The sequence below is a fragment of the Lichenostomus cassidix genome, chromosome 1 (assembly GCF_008360975.1).
Source record: "Lichenostomus cassidix isolate B80296 chromosome 1, HeHo_3.0, whole genome shotgun sequence".
Lineage (NCBI taxonomy): Eukaryota > Metazoa > Chordata > Aves > Passeriformes > Meliphagidae > Lichenostomus > Lichenostomus cassidix.
The window spans coordinates 63,971,586-63,986,517 of NC_139479.1; the positions used below are offsets into that span (position 1 = coordinate 63,971,586).

Here is a 14,932-nt window from a genome sequence, read left to right on the forward strand (position 1 = left end):
TTCCTGGGAAGTTTCCAAACACCACTTGCTGATGGAAAGTAGAGATTAACTTTCCCTTTACTTATGTGCACATAAACTTTTGCTTGTTTCTTTTCTTCACTGTAATAAACTGTCTTATCTTACCTGCTGATTGTTCTCCATCTTATTCTCTCCCCCATCCCACTGGGAAGGGGAGTGACAGAGTGGCTTAGTTGGCACCTGGCACCCAGCCAAGGCCAAACAACTACAGGTTTTTTGGTGCCCAAGTGGGGCAAGATAAACACAGTTATAGATATGTATTGCATGCTATAGTAAATGGTCAATAGTCGTTCTCAAGTAGCAAGCTCCTGTGTGGCACATGGCATTCGGCAGCCACAATGCTTATCTTTTGATTTTGGTGAGTTTGGAAACATGTTAAGACAAACAATGACAATGAATGAATACAACTCCTTCTCCTGGCCCAGGGTAGATTTCAACGTGGATAATTATGTACAGCAGACTTCCAGAGTCATTGCTCATCCTTATATAAGCTGTTTGATAGTGTTAATAATATCAACTGATATTGTTGTTATGCTATGGAATTCATGGAATCTGTTGTCATCCCTAGTGTAAGAGAAAACAACCTTTAGGTGAGGATGAACAAGGATGCTCACAGTCTCCTCTAAAATGGAATGCTTCACGAATTTGTGTGCTGGTTTGACACTGGCCAGGTGCCAGGAACCCACAACAGCCAATCACCCTCCCCTGCAACTGGACAGAGGAGAGAAAACACAACAAAGAGTTCATTGTGGGAGATAGAGAAAAGCCTTATAAGATAAACTTTCTCACCTTTGTTATATCCTGTTCACTTCTGTTGGCTCTTGCTCACCAAAATGCATTCTGGGACATATCATATAACCAGAGAATGGGTTGTGTGACTGGCTTTGCAAGAATTGATGAGTCCTCATGGACTCATCAATTCTTGCAACAGTGGGGTGTCTCCCACAACGCAGGTATTTGCCCACTTTCCCACTGGGCAGACCATTGTTGAACGTGCCCACAGGACATCGAAAACCACGCTTGAAAAAAAAAGAAGGGGGAGTCGGAGTGCCCACATGACAGATTAGCAAAAGCCTTGTATGTTCTCAATTTTTTAAATTGAGATGAGGCTGGCCAAACAGCATGTGAAAGACAATATTACTTCGATACAAAGGCTCCAGTGATGGTAAAGGACCTGTTAACAGGGCAGTGGGAAGGACCCTTAGATCTATTAACAGAGGTTATGCTTGTGTTTCCACAGGTCAACTCGTGAAATGGGTTCCTTCGAAGTGTATGAGACCATTTGTTGCCCCATTGTGACAGGATGTTCCCCCCCCCCACCGCTTCTGCTCGAGGGCAGAAGATAGATAACCCCAGTGGGGTCAACAGCCTGGCAGGGGTTATCTCTTAGCGCCCGAAAATCTAACACGTCTAACCTTAATTCATATTTTGGTACGGAGAGAGAATGCGAAAAGAGAAATTGTACATGCTGACCAAGCAGGCACACTTTTATGCTATAAAAGACACAAATTTTCACAAAGGTAGAAGCTTTTCTACATGGACACTGAAGCGTGAGAAAGCCTCTCCCTGGAGTGTGGATGCAACTCTGTGGTAACTTCCAGAGGATTGGGGGAGGATTCTGATGTATCCCAGCACCAAAATTGGATTTTGGTAAGATCATTGGTTTCCTAAATTGTATTCTTCTTTGCTAGCAATAATAACAATAATAGGTACCTTTCACACGCCGTATTTTTAGCTATTTGCAGTTTTTCCTGTTTGGGGTAGTATATAATTTGTTTAGCTATTCGTAGTTTTCATAAAGTGTATAGTATACAAGTTGTTTAGCTCCTTGTTCTGTTATTTCTTGTGTCTAATAAACAATAATTTATTATATATTAGACCTAAATTGGCCATTTTTAACAAACTTGCAAATGAGACTGAGTCTGGGGTTGCTGGTCGCTCTAAATAGGTTAGCTGCCAGTTGTCACAGGCCTCGGCAACCGGCAGAAATCTATCAACCCTCTGTCTCCATTCAGAACACCCATCCTGATTGGTAAAGGCATTGCAAATGCCTTACCGCTAAAGATGGATAAACAAATGTATAATGCTACACATACTGATAGTATGTTTATATTGTTCATGTCATAGACATATATTGATGTTTTGACATGTTGTTACTTTTACTGCTTTAAAAAACTTGCAGACTGCAGAACGCCCAGTTGCAGGTATTTAACCTTTTGATCCTGGTCCTATTGAGCGGGAGAAAAAGCCTGATCCTTATCATCCTTTAACTCCTGTAAAAATTCAACTGCTGCATAAGTTGAGTGTTAAATGACATAAGGAAAAAGGGGCAAATCATGCAAGGCAAGTAGTGTTTCTTTTTCTTCACACCAGTGACTCAGCTGTGGTAACTCCCCTCTGGGAAGCACCAGTGTTAGAAATAACAACTTTTAGGAGTTTTTACTAGATTCCTTTTCAGAGGCTTTGTTTGCCTTTGCCCTGGGGAAAGGAATTCTAAGTTTTTTCAGGGGACAATTGCACCACTCAATGTGGGATGAGCTTAACATCTCAACAGGCTGGGGGTAGCACAGAAGATACACCAAAGGTGTGATGAGGGAAAGCAAGACCAACTCAATGTGGGTGATAAGCAAGCTTCAGTTTATTTTACTGCAAGTGTGGTTTATATATTGTTACAATCGCTTAAACATACTAGGCACTATTTCATTGGCTAAATACAAAAGTTACAATTTGCATTCCACTCCTGCTATTTCAGGATACCTCCTCATTCTTTTCAACTACAAGTTTCCAATGGTACTTTCCGCGGTACTTTCCCCAAAAGCCTCAAGGGCACTCTGTCCCTGGGCTCCTGCCCTGTCAGCATCACTTGCTCTTGTCCTGTCAGCCTGACTTGCATTTATCTTACTACTGTGGCCTAGATGGCCTAAATGGCCTACTTAGGCTGCCCCTGGTTCTGCTCGCTCAAAATTTAAGACCTCCAGGGTGTCATGGCCGTGATGCTGCAGCCATTCTATGACACAAAGGTAACAACCATCAGCCCCAGCTCTGTACCCCAGGCATGGCTGGAGAAACCTGGTCCAGAAATGACTGATAAGAGGATCAAGGAGTGAGGACTGAATTAGTATCAGAGGTGAAGCAATCCATGACCAAAACCAAACCAAACATTAGGAAAATTATGTCATTTGGGACCAATGAGCCAGAACTCCTTTGGTTTTGTGTATATAACTCTGTAGAAAGCCTGGTAAAAAGCATGGATGTATGGCATATTTTCCATAGCACAACCTGGCCAGAATAAAGTAATGCCTGATTCTCTATCACTTGAAATATGGTGTCAGAGGGTTTTTATCTTCCTCCCAAATTTGGGTGACACCACCATGTTCACACCTATCCTGAGTTGTCAACTCCTCTAATGGGCCATAATGGACTCAATGGCACCAGAAGAATAGGTTACAGTAATGACTTAAGACCATCAAAGGCTCCCAAAATATCCCATGGTTCACAGTGTTACATCATCCATTGTGAAACTTCCTGTGTCAGGGGAGGTAGTGAGCATTCCCACCTGAACCTGAGCATATATAAATCTTTGGCTTAGGGACTGCTGGTACCACTCAATGGATCCAGAGGGAGACCAGAACCGGGATAGACTGCGAGCATTACTCTGACCAACAGATTGCCAGGTTATACTCTGCCTTTGTGTGTTAAAACCATCTTTCTGTGTATCTGTGTATTTATCGCAAAGGGCCCCGCGGAGGAAGATGGCGGCCGGCAGCGGTGTGGCGACAGCCAAAGGGAATGACGTGTTCAGGGGAACGGCGGGGCTGGGGTTGGTGTCTTTCGACTTCAGCCGCAGGGCGGAGTGGCGGCGGCTGCTGCCCGTGGGACCCTAGATGGAGCCCGGCGGTGACACCGAGACAGACATCGATTTGTTAGCAGCAGTAGAGGACCAGGAGCTGCTTAGCATGCGGCAGGCCCCGTCTCGCCCGAAGGAGCCCTGATCCCCTCCCGCCACTTGAGGAACCCAGAGCAGCCTTGCGACGACATGGGTCTCGCCCCTGCCGCTGATGACACCCCCAGCACAGAGCCTGCTCCTGCCGGGGTTCCCCCGCACCCCTGCTCGGTGGAGGCTGAGCCTGTGCAGGAGCTGCTGCAGGAGGCGTGGCAGAGGCAGGAGCAGCCCGAGCGGGGCTCTGGATCCCCCTTCTCCATCCCTCTCCAGCTGCCCGACAAGGGCGTTGCCACAGGGCCACTGCCGACCCCCCAGGACTACGAGGCCGTGCCCGTGGGGCAGTTCGGGCTGGCCATGCTGCGGGGGATGGGCTGGAGCCAGGGCCAGGGCATCTGGCAAACCTTCCCCAGGGTCGTGCCCCCCGTGGGGCACTGGCCCCGCCCGCGGGGGCTGGGCCTGGGGGCCGAGGGAGCCTCTCCAGGCACCCCGAAACCCAGGGATAGCCCCCGAGGGGGCCCGGCTGTGGGGCACCCTGTGCGCATCAAAGCCGGGCTGCACCATGGCGTGAAGGGCAAGGTGGAGGACCTGGAGCCCGAGACTGGGCGGGCACTGCTGCGGCTCCAGCTGGGGGGGCAGCTGGTGGCCGTGAACCGGGCCCTGAGGCGGGGCAGGGCGAGGAGCCCCTGAATGGGGGGAAAAGGCGGAAGGAGCCCTCCAAAACGGAGTGGTCGGAGAAGCAGTGCCGAGGGGCTTCCCCTGGGACTCAGCACTGGCTGCACAGGGACCTGCGGGTGCGCTGTGTGGACAGGACCTTCCGGCGGGGCAGCTACTACAACTGCAAGCTGCAGGTCGAGGACTTGGTGTCACCCGACAGCTGCGTGTACTGGACGGATGACGGGCGCCTGGTGGAGGGCCTGCGAGAGTCCTCTCTGGAGACAATGGTACCTCACGGGGACCCCAACCGAGTCATGGCCGTGCTGGGGGAGCACGTGGGGAAGGTGGGGCATATCCTGGAGCGGCAGTCAGAGCGCGGGTGGGCACTGGTGCAGCTGGGCAGGGACATGTAGGTGCTGCTGCTGCCCTATGACTCCATCTGCCATTACCTGGGGAGCAGCGAGGACCACTGAGACAGGCTCAGCACCAGGTCTGCTAGAGTCAGATGGGCTTCATCTATATACCATGGGCAAAAGGGCGAAAAGAAGAATTGCTTTTCATAAGACTGTCTTTACCCACCGATCCCTGATGATTTTAACATCAGCAGATTGGGAGCAGGGAGAAGGTACATAGAGATAAGTGGCCACTAACAAACATCAACGATCATCACCTCCGTGGTGCAGTTGGAGACACCTGGTGTGGGAAAAGACTGATGAGAGAACCAAAGAATGAGGACCAAATTAGCAGTAAAGGTGAAAGGGTCAATAACTGATAGGAGATTGAATACTAAGAATTGTGTAATTTGAGACCAATGAATGAGAATTTCTTTGGGTTTTGTACGTATCAATATGTGACAAGTTTAGTAAGTAATCATGTGTAATGGAATGATCTTCACTGCACCACTCAGCATGTGTGGATGAAATTATTTCTGTTGCACATCCTGGCCAGAGTAAAGTAATGCCTTGATTCTCTAACATTGAAAAGATGTTTGAGTTTCTGGTTTTCCCACAGTTTTGGTAACGACAGGGCTTTAAACAAGATACATAGATTGTGTGGGATCTGAGTATGATACCACGATATGGAATAAGAGGTGGAGACTAAATTTGGTCTCACTGATATAATTTTTTTTCCTTAGCAACCCTCACAGTGCTGTGGTTTGCATTGGTCGCTGGAAGGCTGTTGATAACACACCATTGTTTTCGCTACTGCTGAGCCAAATATCTAATATTCTTTCTCCCCATCAAAGGGCTGGGAGTGGGAAAAATCCTGGGAGGGATACAACCAGGTCAGCTGACCCAAATTAACCAGAGTGTTATCTATACCATATTGCTGGAAAAGATACCATTTAAAAAACTTTTAATCAAAGGTTTTGTGCACCTTTGCCCAAAGAAAAAGAATGTTAAGTTTCTTTGCAGGACATGGTTCCACCAGGTGGAGTCTGATGAGTTTAACATTTCAACTAGACTGAGAGTAGCCCCAAAGAGATACTCAAAAGCTAATGACCATCAGCAGAACATAAAAGGCCATCAGAAAACATCAACCAGCATCTACCCAGACGCTGTCCCATAGCAGGGTTGGAGACACCTAGTTTGGAAAAAGCTGATAAGGAAATAAGGAGCGAGGACCTAATTAACATCAGAGGCAAAGAAATCCAGATCCAGTAAAATCAAACAAACAAACAAACAAAAAAAACCCAAAAAACCAGATAGTAGAGAATACACAACTTTGGACTAATGAAGATGAAATCAATGAAGTACTATGAAGACTGTACAATGTTTGGGGAAAAGCTTGTAACTGTCTTGTGGCATGAAATGACTCTCTCTGCACACCCAGGCTATGTGTGGATGAAATGATTTCTGTGGCACATCCTGGCCAGAAAACAAAGTGTCCTAGGTTACAATATAGATGTCTTTAAGTATTGTATTACCACCAGCTGTGGAGCGTTAGCTGTTATCTCCTGCTATGACTCATCCCTGATAACAGACAATGGGCCATCAAGAAACCACCTCAAGACTCATGGACTTATCTCATCCTATTGTGAGATGCTCCACCCAGGAGGGAGGAGCCAAGCATTCCCACCTGGATATAACCTGGCCTTAGAACTGCCTGAGCTACCCCTGTCTACTGGGTTTCCAGAGGACAAGAGCTACCACTGGACCTTCAGCTGGAGACTAGACCTTCCATAGGTTCATTGCTTCAACTGAGCTACTTCATTTGAACTTCTACCCCCACCCTAACAGGGTGTCAGGTCATATCTGACTTTGTCAGTGTTTTTCCTTATATTATTTCACTTATTTTTTATTTTTCCTATTAATTTTAATCCTGACTTGTGATCTCCCACTGGTTTGTTTTCAAACCAATACATATTTTGGTGCCCAATTTGGGGCCTGACCCAAGGAAAAATCAGAAATATAATTATTACAGAAAATCCCATCATGATGCTCAGCCTGACTATGTCGGTACTGTATCTTGCTCTCTATATTTTTCTGCAAATGGGAAACTATCTGCCTGGTTTATTGCTCCTGTGGCAACCAGGGAACGGCATGAGAATTGCTTTATTGGTTTACTGTGCCTATTGCATGATAATCTGTGAGGCGATGAATGCCATTCGGAACATATACTCAATTTTGTCTGCCTGGCCTAATCTGAGCTGCTATGTCTAGGACCTCCTCAGCAATCACACCCAGCCCCTGGGGGTAGGAGGAGAGAGCAGGTTTCTTCCATCCTTTCAGGCCAGGCACAGCTGGTATGACAATATTGAGTTCTCACTGGTTGTTAAGGATGGCATAATTTTCCTGTTAGTTCTGTTTTCTTTTTTCTCTATGACCAGCACTGTGTACATCATGCTGAGAAATAGAACAATACTTGGTGTGTTACAGCATCTTCTTGAAGAGGAGGAGAAAAGAGCAAGTCACACCAAGAGGAAAAGAAGCAAAAGAGCAGTCGACATCTCAACGCAGAACATTGTCAAACTAGAACAGCCAAAGCCAGTAGCAGTTGCCCCCATCCAGAAAAAGAAATCAAAGCGCAAGTCAGTCTGCATAGTGACTGACTAGGATGTGGCAGGACCATCTCACCAAGCAGAAGAGACAGAGACAGAGATCATCACTCGCTCCCTATCCCTGGGGGAGCTGCGGGACCTATGGAGAGAATTCATCCGGCAGGTGAATGAGTCCATCCTGACCTGGCTGCTCCGTATCTGGGATGCTGCAGCTAATGACACCATTCTGGACGGAAGTGAGGCCAGGCAACTGGGATCCCTGTCTCAGGATGTGGTCAATGACCAGGGGATTGCAAGAACCCAGGAAACTCTCAGCCTCTGGCGGCAATTGCTGACAAGTGTACAGGACAGATACCTCTATAAAGAAGATCTCCAGATGCACCAAAGAAAATGGAGCACGATAGAACAAGGTATCCGATGCCTGAGGTAATTGGCCCTGCTAGAGATCATTTTCTCAGACAACGAGAGATTCCCTAAGAGCCCAGATAATGTCCAGTGCACTTCACAAATGTGGCTAAGATTCGCACGGCTCGGACCAGAGATATACTCTTGTTACCTGGCAACACTGCAGTGGAGGGAAGGTGAAGACAAGGTGGGCGTGTTAGCAAACAAACTGAGAATTTACAAGGACACTCACTGCCCCACTACGCACCCATGTCTCATCGGTGGAAACAAACCTGGCTAAGCAAGTCCAGAGATTGATTGAAGAGGGCCACCAGAAACGAAGGAAAAAGCTCAAAGAAGGAATTTACCATGCCTCACCAAAACCAACAAGAGTCCCTGTCATCAGGAGCCGATGTCCCCCAGCTACGGAAAGAAGACAAGCTCCGCGACGTAACCTCTGGTTTTTCCTACAGGAGCATGGGGAAGACATGAGAAAGTGGGATAGGAAACCCACCTCGTCTTTAGCAGCCCGGGTACGCAAATTGAAAAGAGAAACATCTACTTCAGGAGGCTCATCTAGGTTCAACACTGCTCCAGTCTCTTTTAGACAGAACCCCAGATGATATGGAAATGATAATATGATTGATCCTCTTGTAGAGACCTCAGGAACACATTTACAGGAGGAGAGCGTCTTGTACCAAAAAGCAGGATTAGAGGGGACCTGCCTCTAGCCAGGTAGAGGAAAGGGATAATCGAATCTATTGGACTGTGTGGATCCGATAGCCTGGCACGTCTGACCCACAAAGATACACGGCTTTGGTTGACACTGGCGCTCAATGCACCCTGATGCCATCCAGGTATGTGGGGACCGAATCCATTTCCATTTCTGGGGTGACAGGAGGATCCCAGCAGCTAACTGTACTGGAAGCTGAAGTGATTTTAACTGGGAACGAGTGGCAGAAACACCCCATTGTGACTGGTCCAGAGGCCCCATGCATCCTTGGCATAGACTATCTCAGGAGTGGATATTTCAAAGACCCAAAGGGACATCACTGGGCTTTTGGGATAGCAGCCGTAGAGACAGAAGACATAAGACGACTGAATACCCTGCCTGGTCTCTCAGACACGCCCGTCTGCTGTAGGACTGCTGAGAATTGAAGAGCAGTGGGTACCAATCACTACAGCAACGGTGCACCTCCAGCAATACCACAGAGACAGAGACTCTGTGGCCCCCATCCATAAGATGATTTGGGAACTGGAGAGCCAAGGGGTGGTCAGCAAGGCCCACTTACCCTTTAACAGCCCTATATGACCAGTGTGTAAGTCCAGTGAAGAATGGAGACTGACAGTGGATTACCGTGGCCTGAATGAAGTCACACCATCAGTGAGTGTTGCCATACCGGACATGCTGGAACTTCAGCACGAGCTGGAATCCAAGGCAGCAAAGTGGTATGCAACCATCGACATTGCCAATGCCTTTTTCTCCATTCCTCTGGCAGCAGAGTGCAGGCCTCAATTTGCTTTCACCTGGAGAGGCGTGCAGTACACGTGGAACCAACTGCCCCAGGGGTGGAAGCACAGTCCCACCATCTGCCATGGACTGATCCAGGCTGCACTGGAAAAGGGTGAGGCTCCAGAACATTTGCAGTATATTGGTGACATCATTGTGTGGGGGGACACAGCAACAGAAGTATTTGGGAAAGGAGAGAAAATCATTGGGATTCTCCTGGAAGCCAGTTTTGCCATCAAGAAGAGCAAAGTCAAGGGACCTGCCCGAGAGATCCAGTTCCTGGGAGTGAAGTGGCAAGACGGACGGTGACAGATTCCTACTGAAGTCATCAATAAGATCACCGCCATGTCTCTACCAACCAGCAAAAAGGAGACGCAAGATTTCCTAGATGCTATAGGCTTTTGGAGACTGCACATCCCTGAGTACAGCCAGATCATGAGTCCTTTCTACCTTGTAACCCGCAAGAAGAATGATTTCCACTGTTGCCAAAAATGTTGGTAAAAATTGAGACGCAGATACCACAGCATAGGGAAAAGGGTACTACCTTGGTTTAATAGGATCCCAGGTGCACCTTCATCAAAGGTGGTACCATGACAAAAAAAGGGCCCCGGTACAACGTGTATACAATTTTATGGAGCTCACCAATTAGCATACCTATCTAAAATTCCCCAATAAAAAACCTAACAAATGAAGAAATTGCCCCCTTATTCTACTTACCTCGCCCCCCAAAAGGCTACAACTTAGTTTACAAAAACATGTTCCAGGGATGAGGCTCCATTCAAGGTTGGTGCCTCATGTTCTTGAGATTGTGGGGATGTTTTGTCTTTCCTAAAGAATTCTGAACTAGACTATAGTACAAGAGTTACAAAGGTGGGGCTAAAATACAGGGAGTAAAAAGTATAGGAATAGGAAAGGATATAAAGTATATAAAAAGGGTATAAAAGTATAATGAAAAATGACAAAAAACCCATCAGGCATCACCACTGGGGCCCCGAACAGCAGCAAGCCTTCACCCAGATCAAACAGATCACTTATGCGGTAGCCCTCGGCCCAGTCAGGACAGGACCAGAGGTAAAGAATGTGCTTTACTCCACAGCCAGGAGTAAAGCCATGGTCTGTCCTGGAGCCTTTGGCAGAAGGTGCCTGGTGAGACCCGAGGCTGACCACTGGGATTCTGGAGCTGCAGTTACAGAGGGTCTGAAGCCAACTACACTCCCATCGAGAAGGAAATCCTAGCAGCCTATGAAGGTGTCCAAGCCACCTCAGAGGTGATTGGCACAGAAGCACAACTTCTCCTGGCACCCTGACTACCGGTGCTGGGGTAGATGTTCAAGGGAAAGGTTCCCTCTACCCACCATGCCACCAACGCCGTGTGGAGCAAATGGATTGCCCTCATCATACAGCACGCCCGTATTGGAAACCCGAATTGCCCTGGGATTATGGAAATTATAACAAACTGGCCTGAAGATGAGACTTTTGAGTTATCTTCAGAAGAAGCAGAGGAGCAAGTAACTGGGCTGATTCGGCCCTCTGATTACTACCCACTGCTGATACTCCAGGCTGGCAGTGATGAAATTGAGAGGAGGAGCATCAAGGCAGTTAAAAGGGACTTTAGGGCACTGGGTCAAGTGGTGAATAGGGCAGGAGCTCAGGTAGTGTTCTGCTCAGTCCTCTTGGTGGCAGAGAAAAATGACAAAAGAAATAGGAGAGCCCACATTATCAACAAGTGGCTCAAGGGTTGGTGCCATCAGCAGAATTTTGGGTTTTTTGATCATGGGGAAACCTTTACAGCACCTGGTCGGCTAGAACCAGATGGGCTCCATCTCTCTGTTAAGGGCAGAAGGTTTTTAGCTCATAAACTGGCTGAACTCGTTGAAAGGGCTTTAAACTAGGTTCGAAGGGGGAAGGGGATACAGCTGGGCTCTCCGGAAACAGTCCCAAGGATGGTAAGTCTGAGTTAGTGGGTGAAAACAGTAGCCCAGCTGAAGTGCATGTATACTAATGCACGCAGCATGGGTAACAAACAAGAGGAGCTGGAAGCCATGGTACAACAGCAAAGCTATGATGTGATTGCCATCACAGAAACATGGTGGGATGACGCACATAGCTGGAGCACTGCACTGGGTGGCTACAAGCTCTTCAGAAGAGACAGGAAAGGGAGAAGAGGTGGAGGGGTGGCCCTTTACATTAGAGAGGTTTTTGATGCCATGGACATTGAAACTAATGATGATGAAGTTGAATGCCTATGGGTAAAGATTAAAGGGAAGGCCAACAAGGCTGATATCCTACTGGGAGTCTGTTACAGACCACCCAACCAGGATGAAGAAGTGGACAACCTATTCTATAAGCAGCTAGAGAATGTTTAAGGGTCACCAGCACTTGTTCTCGTAGATGACTTTAACCTACCGGACATCTGCTGGGAACTTAATACAGCAGAAAAGAGGCAGTCCAGGAAGTTCTTGGAGTGGGTGGAGGTCAATTTTCTGTTGCAGCTGGTGAGTGAGCCCAGCAGGGGAGAGGCTATACTAGATTTATTGTTGACAAATAGAGACGGGCTGGTGGGAGATGTGGTGGTTGGAGGACAACTGGGGCATAGTGACCATGGAATTATTGAGTTTTCACTAATTGGTGAAAGGAGGGTGAACATCAATAAGACTTTTACACTGGACTTCAGGAGGGCAGACTTTAACCTATTTAAGAGACTTATCCAGAGAGTTCCTTGGGAAGCAGCCCTTAAAAACAAAGGAGTACAGGAAGGGTGGGCATACTTCAAAAGAGAGATCTTGAGGGCACAGGAACAGACTGTTCCAGTGCGACGAAAGATGAGTGGGCGAGGTAAACATCCATCCTGGATGGACAACGAGGTTTTGAAGGAGCTTAGGAACAAAAAGAGGATATATCATCTTTGGAAGGAGGGTCAGGTCTCTCAGGAAGTATTTAAGGAGGCTGCTAGGGCATGTAGGAAAAAAATTAGGGAGGCCAAAGCTCAGTTTGAACTCAATTTGGCAACCCTTGTAAAGGACAATAGAAAATGCTTTTACAAATATATTAATGAAAAAAGGAAGGGCAAGACCAACCTTTGTTGTCTATTGGATGCGGAAGGGAATTTAGTAACTGCAGATGAGAAGAAAGCCGAAGTGCTTAATGACTTCTTTGCCTCGGTCTTTACTGAAAAGACACACGGTGCTCAGGACAACTGTCTTCCTGGGTTGGTAGATAGTGTCAGGGAGCAGAACAGTCCCCCTGTTATCCAAGAGGAGGCGGTCAGGGAACTGCTGAGCTGCCTGGATATCCATAAATCTATGGGACTGGATGGGATCCATTCCAGGGTGATGAGGGAGCTGGCAGATGAGCTTGCAAAGCCACTCTCCATCATCTACCAGCAGTCCTGGCTCACTGGCGAGGTTCCAGATGACTGGAAGCTGGCCAATGTGATGCCCATTCATAAAAAGGGTAAGAAGGAGGATCCTGGTAATTACAGGCCGGTTAGCCTGACCTCGGTACCAGGGAAGGTTATGCAACAGTTTATATTGAGTGCTATTACACAGCACCTACAGGATGGACAGGGGATCAGACCCAGCCAGCATGGGTTTAGAAGGGGTAGGTTATGTTTGACCAACCTGGTCTCCTTTTATGACCAGGTAACCCGCCTGGTGGATGCAGGAAAGGCTGTAGATGTCTATTTAGACCTCAGCAAAGCCTTTGACACTGTCTCCCACAGCATACTCCTGGAAAAGCTGGCAGCCCACGGCTTGGACAGGGGCACTCTTCGCTGGGTTAAGAACTGGCTGGAAGGCCGGGCCCAGAGGGTGGTGGTGAATGGTGCTGCATCCAGCTGGCGGCCAGTCATCAGTGGTGTCCCTCAGGGGTCTGTACTGGGACCACCTCTGTTTAATATTTTTATTGATGACATGGATGAGGGTATTGAGTCTTTCATTAGTAAATTTGCAGATGACACTAAGCTGGGAGCATGTGTCGATCTGTTGGAGGGTAGGAGGGCTCTGCAGAGAGACCTGGAATGGTTGGATACATGGGCTGAGTCCAGTAGGATGAAGTTTAACCAGTTCAAGTGCCGAGTCCTGCATTTAGGCCACAACAACCCCCTGCAACGCTATAGGCTGGGAACAGAGTGGCTGGAGAGTGCCCAGGTAGAAAGAGACTTGGGGGTACTGGTCGACAGCCGACTCAACATGAGTCAGCAGTGTGCCCAGGTGGCCAAAAAGGCCAGTGGTATCCTGGCCTGTATGAGGAATAGTGTGGCCAGCAGGAGCAGGGAAGTCATCCTTCCCCTATACTCGACACTGGTGAGGCTGCACCTTGAGTACGGTGTCCAGTTCTGGGCCCCTCAGTTCAGGAAGGATGTGGAGATACTTGAGCGTGTCCAGAGGAGGGCAACAAGGCTGGTGAAGGCCTTGGAACACAAGCCCTATGAGGAACGGCTGAGGGAGCTGGGGTTGTTTAGCCTGGAGAAAAGGAGACTCAGAGGTGACCTTATCACTCTCTACAACTTTCTGAAGGGTGGTTGTAGTGAGGTGGGGGTTGGTCTCTTTTTCTGGGCAACAACTGACAGAACAAGAGGACACAGTCTTAAGTTGCGCCAAGGAAAATATAGGTTAGATATTAGGAGAAACTTTTTTACAGAAAGAGTGATAAAATATTGGAATGGTCTGCCTGGGGAGGTGGTGGAGTCACCATCCCTGGACGTGTTTAAAAAGAGATTGGATGTGGCGCTCGGTGCCATGGTTTAGTTTAGTTGAGGTATTAGGACAGAGGTTGGACTCAATGATCTTGAAGGTCTCTTCCAACCTGGTAATTCTGTGATTCTGTGATTCTGTGATTCTGTGACTTGGACTCACTGTGCTCTCTGACCCCTGAGGCCCAACAGTGCATCACATGAGTGCAGGACACCATCACGAGCAGGCAGGTACACCACTGTGACCCCCGCTTGCCTTTCCAACTAATTGTACTGGGCGAGAAACAGTTCATGCATGGGCTGATTTACCAATGGGACGATGAACTGAAAGACCATTTACCAATCATTGAGTGGGTTTTTCTCCCTCACCAGGTAGCAAAAACTGACTACACCCCAGGAGCTGGCAGCAAAAGTTATCATGAAAGCAAGATCTCGGCTTTGTGCCCTGTCAGGTCAGGACTTTATGTGGGTCCATTTACCATTCACTTGTGACAATTTGGAACATCTAATGAGGTACAGTGAAAGTTTACAATTTGCCCTGGAAGGGTTCACTGGCAAAATTCAAATCAGTCATGGTAGACACAAGCTATTTAATATCAGTTTCAGATTGATTCAAAAAACACATTTGGCCTTGCGCCCCATTAAAGGGGCCTTGACAGTTTACACAGATGGCTCCGGGGCTTCCCACAAGTCAGTAATGATTTGGAAGGACCCCAAAACACAGCAGTG

At 47.7% G+C, this 14,932-nt stretch overlaps 2 protein-coding genes across 6 annotated transcripts in view; one reads left to right on the top strand and one right to left on the bottom strand.

The window, feature by feature from the left end:
- Positions 1–14,932, bottom strand: part of LOC146444782 (uncharacterized) — a 108,103-nt gene that overhangs the window by 84,579 nt on the left and 8,592 nt on the right. The window lies entirely within an intron of this gene.
- Positions 4,055–5,088, top strand: LOC146444783 (G-patch domain and KOW motifs-containing protein-like). Its single transcript, XM_085049587.1, is given in 2 exon segments — positions 4,055–4,643; positions 4,646–5,088. Coding segments are annotated over 2 exon segments (1,032 nt in total).